Genomic DNA, 15248 nt, shown 5'->3' on the forward strand with positions numbered 1-15248 from the left:
CAGGTCGTAGAAGGCTTCATGTCATGCTAGAAAATTTGGATTATATCCCATAGGCATTTTTGTAGCCACTGAAGGAGATTGACATGTTCAGATTCTATTTTTGAAAGATCACTTTGATGATAGTACAAAAAAGGAAGATGGAGAAGAGGTAAGCCAAATTGGAGGTTACTGCAGTAGCTCAGATGAGATGACGGATTGAGCAAAGGCAATAACAATATATAATGATGCAGAGGTGAAGGATCTGAGAGACATTTAGAAGGTAGAGTTGGGACAGAAAAGAATTTAGGATACCTCCTAGTTTTCTGAAGCAGAAACTGGATGATGCCATTTATAAATACAAAGGGAAGATTCAGGAGATATAATAACAAGCTTAGTTTAGTGCTTCTGACCTATCTGGGTGGAGATAACCAGGAGAACCTCAAGCTACAAAAATTTAATGGGCTCTTACCTTTAGAGATTATTGAAGCCACAAAAGTGTACATGAGATGAAACAAGTCAAATTTCAACAATTTTGAGGCTGTCATATCATACATAAACTTATTAAAGACTATTTCTAAACTCAGAGCACATATGTCTATAAGTTCTTAATAAATACAAAATAAATAGATTGATAAGTTATAGATTGTTTATATGAAAACAGTTATCTATGTCTGCTAATGATATCATTCCTTAGTGGCTAAAATTTTTTTCTAATAAATATTCTGATAATGCCACTCTGATGAGAAGATAATATGAATCCCTGTGCAAATGCTTCAGAGTCAATCTTTACAGTACATTCTTTTACAAAGGTAATATTGGTTATTCCTGAAAGATATACACAAATGAAATCCTTTCCTTCAAAGATTTTACAAGGCAGATATGAAATCTGAGCACATATGGCTTGAAAAATATTTCCATAACTCAGCTAGATACACATTATAAACAAATATATATGACAAAAAGTCACCTGAAGAAAAATAGCACACAATCTCAGTTAAAATGAATAAATGCTCAGTATATCTACAAGAAAAGAAGAGTAAAAATCTGGTGGAATGAACCAGAGACGTCTTCCTGGAGAAGGCAAGTTTTAACCAGATTTATAAAATTATAAATTTTCTACAAAACAGAATAATGATCAAAGGCAACAAGGAAGGGACCAAAAGTTCTTCCATGGGAAACAGCAAAATGACTATTGTACGTAACTAGAGGGCTGGGAAGGACCAGGTGAATGAAGGTTCTTTCAAACTAGGCTGACAAGTTTTCTCTGCTATGATAGGGTATCAGCAGAAACTCTCAAAAAGGAAAACGATAAAAGCTTTAATTATAAATTCACATGATTCTCATTTTTTTTTTTTGCACCATAACATCAGACAGCAAATGAAACTAATATGTTTTCAGTTTAAGTACAAACTTAAACAAAGCTAGTGTTTAAAGAGTTTCTAATGTAGTTATTCTTGGCATGGATATATAGGGCATCTCAAAACCTAAATTCTGGTAATATCAATATGCCCATCATTCAGAATCTGTCAAACTTGAAAGCAACATCCTTTTCCCTAAAAGAAGCATCTGCTTATCCTTATGTTCTTTCAAATCTGTGGCAGGAAAAGCAAGCATAGTTTTATGTATACAACTCTGAACTGCTTAGTGTTAAGCTATGGAATATTGTCAGTAAATATTATGGCAAAGTTGCTCATGGACAATTAAACACTTAAGACATTTTAGGCTTTAGAAAACCCAAACTAGCTTTGTTAATCTCCAATTTATAATCTTTAGGCCCAAATGTCCAAAAGCCAAATGACACAGTTGTCAAAAAACAATGTATCCACTCATCATTCTTTCTTTAACAATCAACTCTCATTCTTGACTTCCTTACTGCTGTGAATACTGTCAGAAAGTCAGGTTTAGAAACTCACTAGATTAGCAATTACAAGATGCAAGTTCTAATTTGGCTCCTCTTTGAATTTGTGGTGCAACCCTGGACAAGACAATTTCTGAGACTTTGGTTCAGTTTGGTTTTCTTCCATAAATTTAGGAACTTGAACTAAATGATTAAGATAACTTTAGTCATAAAATTTCATGATTTTTCCCATCCTTTAGCCCAATATCACCATTTTCTCTATATATAGCCTTTTATTTGCATTTTTATTTTCTATTTTCATTATCATCATATCATAGTGGTCTTTATGAACCAGTTTCCTTACTCATTTTCCTTCCAAAATCTCCACACCCAGACTTATCCCACATATACCATAAATCTCATATTCTCTTTTTTTTTCTACTCTTTTTTGAACCTTGAGTGCAGAGTTGAGTTAATCACAGTATTCTTTCCATAACCCCATTATCTACCCATGACTATTAGCTGTGAAAGACCTGCTCTTATTTATTTTCATTGTTTTCCTCTTCATTCCCAATCGCTCTCTCATTCCCCTTCATTTTGTAGGTTCACATTAAAATATGATATATCCATGGATATATACATATACTGGTAAAACATACATCGTTGTTTGCATGTATGTGTTTTTGTACTATAGCTCCATATCTCTTTTTACTTTCTTAATATAAACCTTGTTTTCTAGATCTACCTATGTTGCTGTTACTACATGTTTACATGTAAATACATGTTTCTAAATGATGCACAGTATTCCATGGGATGCAATTACCACATTTTACTATCCATTTCCTTAGTGGCAGACACCTAGGCCACCTATAATTCCCTACTTCTACAAATAGTCTACTTGTAGACAATCACTAGACATAAACACTAACTTGAAATTAGGGCATACTATTTCCGGAAATGTTTTTATTTAATTCTATAATAGCATATGTGCGTGCACACACACACTATATATATACGAATATGTGTATATATATGTACACACACATACTTTTAAATTATTTTACTATATATGACAATATGAATATATAACTAAATATATATGTATATTATATAACTAAAACATACATATACATAATCAATACACATTACTGATTAAAACATTTGAAATGTATATGAATTGCATAATACTGCAGTCTTCTTTGGTACCTTATTACACTCCACATTATATTTTTGACATTGATAATTGGGTCTGATGTAGTATCTCATTATTTAACTTGCATTTTCCTGACTGCTATGACTTCTGAAATGTTTGTTCATATCGTCTGCCCAATAGTCTATGGATTTTTATTTTTATTGATGCTTAGGTAATGTATCCTCAACACTAACACGCTACCAGTTACGTGCATTGCAAATGTCTTCTCACAGACTGTGGGTTGCCTTTTCATTTGACTTATATTAATTTTTGTAACAGAAGTTTTACATTTTAACATACTCAAATATATCAATCTTTTCCTTTTTGGCTTGCATTTAAATTTTGATTAAGAAGTACTTCCCTAGCAAAATTTATTAAAGGGAGATTTTCAGATATTTTAAAATCTGCAAAGCTTTTCATTTTTACATTTACTTATTTAATACATAAAACCATGTAAATGCCTAAATGCAAAAAGCAAAACTTCACACGTTTTTTTCTTTCCATAGATAGCAACAATTCCTAACATGACTGTTTCCCTACTGATTTATAACGCCACCTCTGTCATGTACTAAACTATACATATATTCTTCCTTCTGTTCTATGTTGCCAAACTCAAGTTCTTGTAAATAACATTGCATTTTATTCTTCTATAGAATTGTTTTCATAAATGACACTTTACCATTTCATGATGTTAGGATTAGATTATCAAGTTTCTCTCTCACACACATACACACACACACTATAGGGGTTTTAATATGAACTCTATTCTGATTTTAAAGATGTGGGAAGACTTATTCTCATTAGAGAATTTAATGTTGCCAACCAACTAAATTTTCCATTTAGTTCATCTGTATATCTTGCATTTCCTTGCTGAGACTTTCCATTTCCTTGTTGGGAATGCTTTTCATTTGTTTCAAGCTTGTTCGTAATTTCTCATTAATGCATTTTATCATGGCTGTTTAAAATTTTTGTCACATAATTTTAACATCTCTGTCTTCTAAGTGTTGAGTCTACTGATTGTCTTTTTCATTTGAATTGAGATTTTCCTGATTCTTGGCATGATGAGTGACTTTGATAGAAACCTATCAAATAGGTTTTAGATTATTTTAGTTTATTTCCTCTGATACCTTTCCTTTGGGGGAATAAGGGGCTGTCTTTTACTGCGAGGTAGAGGTAGAAGTCCAAACTCCCTACTAGGCCTTTCTAGGATGGGTATAGGTGGGTCCATAGTTTTTTTTCCTTTGGTACCTGGCTAGAGTAGAGAGGTGATTGTTCAAAATTTTTTGTCATGCTTGGCTTCTCCTTTCCTGGTCCTTTGGCTAGAGGGAGAAAGTCTTTGTTGGCACTTTTCTTTCTTGGTCTGTGCCTTGTTGGTATTGTCAGATTGCTGGCTTCTTCTGTTCCAACTCTGGGATATATGGGGTAAAAAAGCAAAAGCAAAACTCAAATCAAAAAGTCAAGGGAACCGACCACAGTGTCATTCCTTGGATCCTGAGGCACCTAACCAATCTGCTTTCTTCTCTCCACCTTTCGGTCTTCCTATGTTTGTTTTGTACTTATGCCCTGGGGTTTTAGTTGTTCTTAGCAGGAGGAACAGGCGAAAGCACTGATCCATCTTCTCACCATTGATTTTTAATAATAATGTTTACTATAACTCAACACCTAGTTAAACCTTTTTTTTCTCTTTAGTTACTAAGGTTATTATTTCTAACATTTTTCAGAACACATACACTCATAAACTACTTTGGATATTTAACTGATATCCAGCTGGAACGAGTCTCCCTGCTTCCATGTTTTGCCTCTCTACAAGTCTATTTTCAATACGGCAGTCAGAGTGATCAATCCCATTAAAATATAAATCAGATCATGTCAATCTTCTGTTAAAAACTATTTCTATTTCATCCATAGTAAAAAATCAGAGTCCTCACAATGGCCTACAAGGTCCCATATCACCTTGTCTCCCACCATCTGTAACATTTCTGACCTTATCTACTACTACCCTCTTCCTAGTTTACTGTGTTCCAGATATACTAGTGTGAGAAACTGTAAAAGTGGTCCAAAATTCTTCTCTCTCTTATTCACATCTTTGCAACATGATGTTGAAAATCTTCCCATCAAAAGGGGTATCTTTTTCCCTATCCTTTGAATTTGGGTTGACCATGTGACTTGCTTTGCCATGAGAAATTACCAAGTACTGGGTTGGCCAAAAGGTTCGTTCAGTTTTGTCCATAAGATGGCTCTAGTATCACTTAGTTGTCTTTAACTTCACTTGAAACAATTTTATTAGATTGTATGTGACAGCTGTCATATCAGTGTGCATTTAAAAAAAGACATCAAAATTGGTGAATTTTTGTGTAGCCGTTTTAATATTGAAGATGGAAGGAAAAAAGCAACATTTTTGGCATATTATGATTTATTATTTCATAAAAGGTAAAAACGGAACACAAAAAAGATTTGTGCAGTGAATGGAGAAGGTGCTGTGACTGATTGAACATGTCAAATGTGGTCTGCGAAGTTCCGTGCTGGAGATTTCTTGCTGGACGATCCTCCACGGTCAGGTAGACCAGTTGAAGTTGATAGCGATCAAATCGAGACATTAAGTGAGAACAATCAATGTTACACCACGCGGGAGATAGCCAACATACTCAAAATATCCAAATCAAGCGTTGAAAATCATTTGCACCAGCTTGGTTATGTTCATCGCTTTGATGTTTGGGTTCCACATAAGTGAAAAAAATCTTGACCATATTTCCATACGTGATTCTCTACTTAAAAGTAATGAAAACGTTCCGTTTTTAAAACAAATTGTGATGGGTGATGAAAAGTGGATACTGTACAATAATGTGGAATGGAAGAGATCATGGGGCAAGTGAAAGAACAACCATCAACCACATCAAAGGCCGGTCTTCATCCAGAGAAGGTGATGTTGTGTATATGGTAGGACTGGAAGGGAGTCCTCTATTATGAGCTCCTTCTGGAAAACCAAACGATTAATTCCAATGAGTACTGCTCCCAGTTAGACCAACTGAAAGCAGCACTCGATGAAAAGCATCCAGAATTAGTCAACAGAAAATGTATAATCTTCCATCAGGATAATGCAAGACCACATGTTTCTTTGATGACCAGGCAAAAAACAGTTACAGCTTGACTGGGAAATTCTGATTCATCCGCCATATTCGCCAGGCATTGCATCTTCAGATTTCCATTTATTTCAGTCTTTACAAAATTCTCTTAATGGAATGAATTTCAATTCCCTGGAGGACTGTAAAAGACATCTGGAATAGTTCTTTGCTCAAAAAGATAAAAAGTTTTGGGAAGATGGAATTATGAAGCTGCCTGAAAAATGGCAGAAGGTAGTGGAACAAAATGGTGAATACGTTGTTCAATAAAGTTCTTGGTGAAAATGAAAAATGTGTCTTTTATTTTTATTTAAAAGCCGAAGGCACTTTTTGGTCAACCCAATATGATCCAAGAGAGACTTGGAAAGTATTTGTACATTGGGATTTGCTCTCTTGCTATTCTGGGGAACAGCCAAGTGAAGAAGTAAGATTTGCCTTGTTGACCTGGTGAAGAGACTGCCAATTGCCAGACAGGTTTATCATCTGCTGCCAACTACCAGACCATCCTGCTAGCAGACCGACCAGCTGGCTAGAGACAAATAGACAAGTTCAGTAGATATCAGCCCTGGAGGCCCAGACCAGAAAACCTGTTCTCTTCTCTCCCAAATCATAATCTAAATAAGTTATTGCTTTGAGTCACCAAGTTTTGCAATGGTTTGTTACTCAGCAATAGATAAGAGGCATCTAGCTTCCTCGCTGTTCCCCAAGCACATTTCCACCTCTGCAATGGCAAGTTCTTTACTCTAGACACTTTCCCTGTATTGCATGGATTATTTGTTCACATCCTTCAAGTCTATGTTCAAATCTCAACCTCTTAGGGAGGCTTACTTTGAATACTCTATTAAAAATAAACTGCAACTTCACCACTGCCCCTAGCACTCCAGACCTCTCATCCTGATCTTTTGTTTTGTTTTGTTCTTCTGTAGCACTTATTGCCTCCTAACCTACTGAGATATTGTTTATTGTCTGCTTGCTCCTGCTAGATGTAAGTTCCAAAAGGACAGAAGTCTTCAACTGTATTATACATTGATATACCCCAGGTGTAGAGCCTGGCACATAGTAGATGCTTGCTAGATATTTATTAAATAAATGGATTCAATGTTTCAGAGATGTCTGTTAGATCAAGTTGTTAATCACATAAATCACATCTTCTATATCTATCAGTCACTTAAAGAGTTAAAATCCTTACTATGATTATGGACTTGTTCTGCCATGCCTTATATTTCTGTCAGTTTATGCTTTAGTCTAGTGTTTTTATCATAAAACAATTTAAAAAGGAAGTTTAAAAAAAATGTATAACAAAACATTCAACCAAGTTGGCCTTTCTTTTAAATGTCTTAATTAGATAAGATTCACTTTAATTTCTTTAGTAGTACTAAAATTTTATTTAATAATAACAATAAACAATAATAACATCCAAGACTAACTTACGGCTATTATGTATTTACTGTTCTAAAACTGCTCTAATTGTAATGTTCAATGAAAAAGTAGCCTATAAAAAGGCTACTAAATATCCTACTAAAGATGAAAAAGGAATAACAGTGGAAAGTGAATAAGAATTTAACTAATAAATATAACGCATCCATATAATAGTATACTATATAATGTTATGGTTGATAATATTGATATGATATTCATATAATCTATAAGAAAAAACAATTAGGCTATTAGACAGTGTGTATATCATTCCCCCCCTTTTTTAACTAAAATACTTAAATACACAAACCTAAGTTATACATTTAAAAAGTTAATAATAGTTAACTCTAAATAATGGAATTATGAGATTTTAATTTTCCACTTAAAAAGAGTTGTATAATAAAGAATTTGTCTCGTCTTTGTCTAAGTTTCTAGGATGGAGCATATAAACCCTTGGAATTTCCCAAGTAATAGCAGTATCTTTGTTATTCACGGTAGGCACGTGGGACTACCCCTGAGTTTATGCTAATGAAATGACTCACAGTAGGCCCCATGTAATTAGAGGGTTGGAGCTTTGAGCCAACCTGATATAGGCCCAACCTCCTGACTCTCAGGGAGGGAAGGAGGTCTGGAGATTAAGTTCAATCAAGTGATCAATGATTCATTTGATCAGTCATAACACTTAAAATTCAGCTTATTCATATAGGGTTTTGCTCTATGATGCAGTCATTATAAATACCATTTAAATATAATATAAATTTATTTACATTGAATATAAATCAAATGCACATAATGAAACCCCAATAAAAACTCAGGACACTGAGGCTTAGGTGAGATTCCTGGTTAGTGAACACACTGCTGTGCCAGGATGTTGACACACCCTGATTGCATGGGCAGCGGACACAGAAGCTCTGCTTCTGGGACCTTCCTAGATCTCACCCAGTTAAGTCTCTTCTTTTGGCTGGTTCTGATTTATGTCCTTTATAATAAAATTTTAATCACAAGTATGGTGCTTTCCTGAGTTCTCTGAGCCATTTTCAAGAATTATTGATCCTGGGGGGTTAGTGAGAACACCCACATTTGTATTCAATTGGTCAGAGGTGTGAGTGGCCTGGGGACCCCTGAACTTGTGGCTGGCATCTGAGTGAGTGTAGTCACATTGTGGATTGTGCTCTTAACCTGTGGAGTCTGTAATAACTTACTGTCAGAATTGTACTGCAATCTGATATATTTTCATACTATCTAAAGTATTTTTATAATGAACCTCCATTACTTTTATAATTTAAAAAGCTACTTCTATTTTGAAAAAAAGAGGAAGAAGATCTTGCAATTAAATAAATCATTAGTATTTTAAATTGCAAAATCAATAACTTTGAAAGAAATATGAAGAACTAAATAAGAGCCAACAAGTAAAAATGTCTAGGGGAAAAGAAGGTAAATTTATTAAATTAAATTTAAAAGTTCATGAAGTTAATAAGATAAAAATATAAAAAGTGGTGTATAAAATTTTGTAAAATAAAAAAAAATTTCGTGAAATAAGTTTTCCTTTAAAACAAAACCAATATAATGCATTTGCAGGGCAAAATACATGATGGTAGGAAAAATAAATAGCAAGGTTCATTTAAAAAACAGTAACTTACAATTTTGTAAAATATAAATTTACATTACAATTTAAAGATATTTCTACATGACAGAATCACAGCAAAAAACCTTATATGACTAAGCTTCTGAATTTTGAGTATTATGACTAAGGGGAATGAAACGTGAAAAAATGTTTTTTTTGTCATTTAGAGTTTTTCCTGTGAAGTCTATTGACGCAATGATTTTTAAACCACTGGACCATAATATAGACATACAGTATTAAGTTGCCTGGTTTTTAAAAACCCCTTATTGGCTGCCTTCTCCTCCCCTTCCTTATCTCACTTCCCCACTCCTCTCCTGGTATCCTGGTATTACCTCTACTGGTATTACCTCTAAATAAACTACGTGCTTTCAAACTCTTAGGGTCTGCTTATGGGAGAATGCAAAGAAAGATATGTGTAGAAAAAATTTTTAAGAGGACTGATTTTCTTTCTTTCTTTTTTTTTTTTTTTTTTGAGCTCTAAAATCCATATAAACATTTATTCTGCCCCTGCCTGGGGGTGGGGAAGAGGGGATCCAGGAATTGGGGATCTGCGGGCCATTACAGACAGCCCCTGGAGGAGGGCGGGGCTCTGGTGGGAAGACAGTGTCCAGAGGCCAATGGGCCCTGGGGTGTCCAGAAGGCAAGGCCCTGGGGGTTGATGGAGGGGCTGGCTTGGTTCCCAGAAGTCCCAGGAAGACGACTGATTTTCTTCCATAAGCACTGGTTTTGCCATCATGGAACAGCCCTTCACATATATGTATTATAGTTGTCGCCTGACTAATAGTCTTGATTTCAGTTTCTTCTTGTCCCAAAAGATCATGCAGACAAGAAGCTACTGACAGAAGCTTAAAAGGGAGGAAGAAAAAAAAAAACTCACGGGAAAAATTATGACACCAGCGCTTCCCCTGAAGAAAAGTAATTATTAATAAAATAAAAAAAATCATTTTTGAAAATACCTAAGTTGTTTTCGGAGTTGCTCGATTTCCACATTTTGTTCAGTTACTGTTTTCAAAAAGTGTTGATTAGTCTGCCAAAAGAAAAAAAATAGAAACATTCAGTATCAGAACAGTTAAAACTGTATCTTTAAAGACTAACTACAGGGTATATGAGTAGAAAAAAATGAAATGAAGTCATGATAATGATTAGATTTTTTTAATGATAAAAGATAACCCTGGCCATCTTTCCCTGCCTTCACTACTTCAGGGGACACCTGCTTCCCTTCAAACTACCTGCATTTGCATTTCTGTGTCTTCTGGCTTTTTCTGGCCTTCTGAGCCTCCTTTGCTCACCAAACTATGCAGAAGGCTATATAGGTGGTGTAGAATTCATGCCCCCAGCCTGTTCTGTAAGAGCCCCAAAACAATGACCGAATGGAATTGTTGGGTAAAAATCCCCAACTCCCATGCCCCGTGGTGGAATAACTGAGGCTGTTTCTTTACTGGCTTCCACAGTTCAGCAGTGGGATTAAGTTTCAGTTACCCACAGTGTTAATTTGCTTGATTGTTAAAAACCCTTTATTGGCTGCCTTCTCTTCCCTTCCTAGTCTTGTTTCTCCATTCCCCTACTGGTTTTTCATGGTATTATCTCCCAAATAAATGACATGCTCTGGAACCCTTTCCTCAGGGTCTGCTAATGCTAAAGTAAGTTATGAAGCAGTCTTCCAACTGTAGAATAAAATTTTCTAAGGGGACTGATTATCTTCCATAAGCGCTGGTTTTACCCCCAACTTCATTGACTTCATATTTTTAATACACTTTTCTATTTCCCTCTACTTGGGATGTCCTCATTCAGCCAGCATTCATCCCTGCATAACCTGTGTGGTCACTCTAAGGCAAAGCTGATTGCTTCCTTTTTGCATTTTGATAAAACTTTACATATACTTTTACAATGCACATTGCACTGTTACTTAAGTACTATGTTTAAAGTCTACTTATATTCCTGGCTACAACATGAGCCTGTTTTTGAAGACCAGCTGCACCCAGAACTCCCAGCATCTAGCACATGATTCAGTACATTCTAAGCACTTATACCTTTGAGGAATGAATGAGTGAATGAATGAATGCCTTAACTGAGACATGAAAGAGAGTCTGAGGACTGCATCTTCATCTTTATCTCGGGAAGTAAACTACTCCAGAACAGAATTTAGTATTCAATTCACAGACCACAATTTAAGAGACCAATTATGGCATGCAGAGAAAGAGGGATAGAATAATGAAAGGTAGGTAAATTACACCACACCAGAAAAGTTAAAACAAAACAAAACAAAAAACTGTAACACTGGGCATGAGTTACAACAGACATATGATTATATGCAAATAACTGAAGGTCTGACTTAAAAAAGAATTGAGCTTGTTCTATGTTACTCCCAAAGATAAAACCATATGTCAGTGGGAGGAAGGCCTGGTAAGAGAGATTTTAGCTTTCTATTAATCAGAGTTCAAAGGAACAGGCTCTTTGGGGAAATGACAAGATCTCTTACAGGAGATATTCAAAGCAGAGGCTAGAGGATCATCCAAACTGTAAAGCATTTAATAGAAGGATGCCTGTATCACTTGAGGGAAAGGATGATCTTTAATATCATTTCAAATTCTCCTGTAAAGCTATCTCAACGACTTCAGGCCAAATGGATTCCCCTTTATAATGTTTGTAATGTACCATTCATGTTTTACTATATATAGTCTTGGAACTGGCATAATTAATGCTTGTGTTTTTTATTATTTGGGAGCACCTTAAAGGTAGATTATGTAGAGTAATTAGCAGAAGTATAAACTAGAATTGTGAATTTTAAGAAGATGGTGTTGGGAACAAACATACATAACTTGCTAGCAAGCCTAGTAAGAGCTCAACAACTGCATCTGAATATGGCTTTATGATGCTCTGTATTTATGATCACAAAAAAATTATATACTATATCAATACTATAGAATCTGGAGATTCATAAAGGTCCAGAGAATCCCTTTCAATCATCTATCTTAGCGCCTTATTCACCGATTATTTCGTATGTCATTTCTGTTTTTCCAACTAGACAGGGGCTTTGTGGATAGATGCACATTTCTTTTGCAACTAGAGAAACTATAGCAGTAGAAGGAACTTAGTATGCAATTAACAAATATTTTTGAGTTATTTTATAGAGATGAGTAAATCTGAAGAAAAATATGATTTCAGTAAAGAGAATTTCTAGGAAATGTAAACTCTTATTGCATCTACAGTAAAAATAAATAAATATAAACTTGTATTTTTAGGTACCATTCAGGTCAGGGCATTTTACCTTCTGCATGTCACTAAAGTACATTGGTTATAAAAGATGTTATTTACTTGTTATATACTCATCAATTTATTGTACATCTATAGGAACCCATTCATTTCATGAGTTTATTCATGTAATCAGAAAACTTTAATGGAAATTATTTGGTTTTGACTCAAACTTGCTCCTATGACCATGCTCTGAATGCTCTTTGAGACTTACAAAATCTTTACTATCACTTAAACCTCCTTTACACTTAGTAGACTCATGTTTAATACCTTAACGATTGATACATTAAGAAAAACTCAAGTCTTAAAAATTTCTCTTAGCCAATTTCTTCTATTTTAACAACCAGGATAGTCTCTTCTTTGCTCTTTATTACACAATGCTTAATCCAACTTGTCACTTTCTTATCACTTTTATTGTATCCATAGCTTATTATTCTTAGTTTTGGCCTAAAACTATGAATGCCTTAGAAATTTTTAAAGTATGTCCTGTAAATATTCAAATATGTTTTTCTATGACTTTCTTCAGAATGATTTGTGGTTGTATATAATAAAATATGGGCCCTGTGGTACAAAATACCAAAGGATTATGTAATCTGCACAATTCTAGGAAATACTGAGAAAAAGAATAAACAATTGTTATGGTAAGTTACACTATTAATGTCATGTAGAAACGGGATTTCTTAATTATGGAACTCAGTCATCATTTTATTTTACTTTAATACTATTTTAAAACTCTAAGAAGTATATTATCAAAAATTACAAGTGATTAGAAATTCCAAATGTTAACATAAGTAAAATAGGGAGAAATTTATTTAATAATTTTTTACATGGTTAAAGGAGAAAGTTTTTTTAAGTACAATAAAATTGGATAAACTTACTTTTGATGGCACAACTCCACTCTTAAACAAAGACATTTTTATTAAGTACTACCCTGTTAATTCTGAATTAGCAGGGAAACTAAGCAAAATGAAGAAAGGAAAGAGAGGAATTACCTGGGATGTCATAATCCTATTCCTCAACAATGAGGTGAAATAAAATTCCAAGAAGGAAAAGAAGAGAATAAGAAAATAAAAGTGAGAGGTGGGGAGAAAGGTAAAGAGCAGAACTGGGAAGGCTAATTGTATTTCTTTTGGGAAAAAATTAAAGGGAAATTTAGGTGTAGCAATTTAGGTGAGTGGTGGTCAATCAACTAACAAATGATTCTTAGTGTTTTATTGTTCTTAAGGATTTGGGTTACCATTTGTCTAAAAGTTCCACCATTCTTAGTGTATACCTAACTATGTTCTAGATGAAATACTAAGAACAAAGCATGAGTCCTACTCTTGAGGAGCTCACAGTCGAGATTATGCTCAGGAAATCTTACCAAGGACTCGAAGAGTATTTTCAGATTAGGATATATTTCAGAGAGATGTTAGCTTTAAATCTCTGGAAACAAGTGTGAACCCTCATGTCATGCTGTTGAATGTGAAAGAAAAAGACAGATAAAAAGAAAAGGGTACTGCTTACCTATTTTCATTTCAAGCATTTTTTTCTTGTTGATTTGCCTTAGCAAAAATAAACATTATTACTTATAGTGACAATTTCTAGTTTATATAACAAGTGCATTAAATGGATATTTTCACTTACCATTTCTGTGTTCTCATTAGTAACATGAAGTTGCTTGGTCAGTTGTTGAAAATTGGTCAGCTGATCCTGTAGTAGGAAGAGGGAATACATAAATAGCATTTTGTTTGCAACCCATATTTAAAATTAAACGAAAATCAAGGCTAAAATCATTATGCCTAAATCTAGATGACATCAGTTGTATTTCTTCTCACAAGTACTGTGTGAATTAACAGTTGAAGAAATAAAAAGATAAAAATTTTTTAATGATTACAAAATTAGATAGGGTGGCAATGTGGAAACTAATGCAGCTATTTATGTTTTATGTGAAATCATTATTTCTAGAAATCAATCCATTAGTAGATAGATATGCTAGAGAGACCTTACCCAATATTGAAAAACCATATTCAAACCTATTCAAAACCTACAGTACAAACCACAGCACAGGAGTTATTGTGCCTTTCCTCCTTCTTTAAAATTCTCATGGCTTGAATGCCCCACAAGTTTTAAATTTTTTGATTATCTGTTATGATCGGATTAAACATCATATGCCAGAGGACAGAATTCAAGATTGATGGATAACTAGGGAAATAAGGACAGAGTATTATTTGTTAAGTCGTATACAAAAACAAACAAACAAACAAACACAAAAAAACCCTAACTGCAGGGACTGCCCTGGTGGTCCAGGGGTTAAGAATCCGCCTTCCAATGCAGGGGACATGGGTTCAATCCCTGGTCGGGGAACTAAGACCCCACTTGCTGAGAGGTACAGGCAAAGAAAAAAAAGGAAAGAAAAAAACCCTAATTGCAAAGCTATAGCATAAGAATGATCTTATTAAAGTGGAAAAAAAACCCCTAAACCCAATGGCTTAGTTGATTGACCTAATGAAGAAACAGCCTTAAAAGAACAAACTTATATTAGAAATGGTTTCCAGATCTCAGAGGTAAGTGTTACTGCACAGACTACATGTGGATTATTTTCAAACCAGGGCATGTATAGAAAAATCATTTTGTAAACTGCAAAGCATCATTAAGTATTATTATGACTTCTTTAGGTAGAAATTCCTAGTTATAGTGATAATAATAGGAACAGTCATAAACTGGAATTTGAAAAGTCTATAAATGAGAGCTGAAGAGAGGCATGATAACCAGTATATTTAAACAGCTGCCTTCTCAAAAATCCACAGGAAAGGAATCAGAATTGGAATTACTCCAGAGATTTCAATA

At 34.4% G+C, this 15248-nt stretch overlaps 1 protein-coding gene across 2 annotated transcripts in view; it reads right to left on the reverse strand.

Annotated features, from left to right (window-relative positions):
- Nucleotides 1-15248, reverse strand: part of SCLT1 (sodium channel and clathrin linker 1) — a 237467-nt gene that overhangs the window by 132783 nt on the left and 89436 nt on the right. For both annotated transcript variants that reach the window (XM_057547507.1, XM_057547506.1), the window contains exons 8-9: nt 14046-14111; nt 10124-10194 (exon numbers count right to left, since the gene is read on the reverse strand). In XM_057547507.1, coding sequence (XP_057403490.1) covers nt 10124-10194; nt 14046-14111 — 137 coding nt within the window. The remainder of the gene's footprint in view (nt 1-10123; nt 10195-14045; nt 14112-15248) is intronic.

This window comes from Balaenoptera acutorostrata, chromosome 5 (assembly GCF_949987535.1).
Source record: "Balaenoptera acutorostrata chromosome 5, mBalAcu1.1, whole genome shotgun sequence".
Lineage (NCBI taxonomy): Eukaryota > Metazoa > Chordata > Mammalia > Artiodactyla > Balaenopteridae > Balaenoptera > Balaenoptera acutorostrata.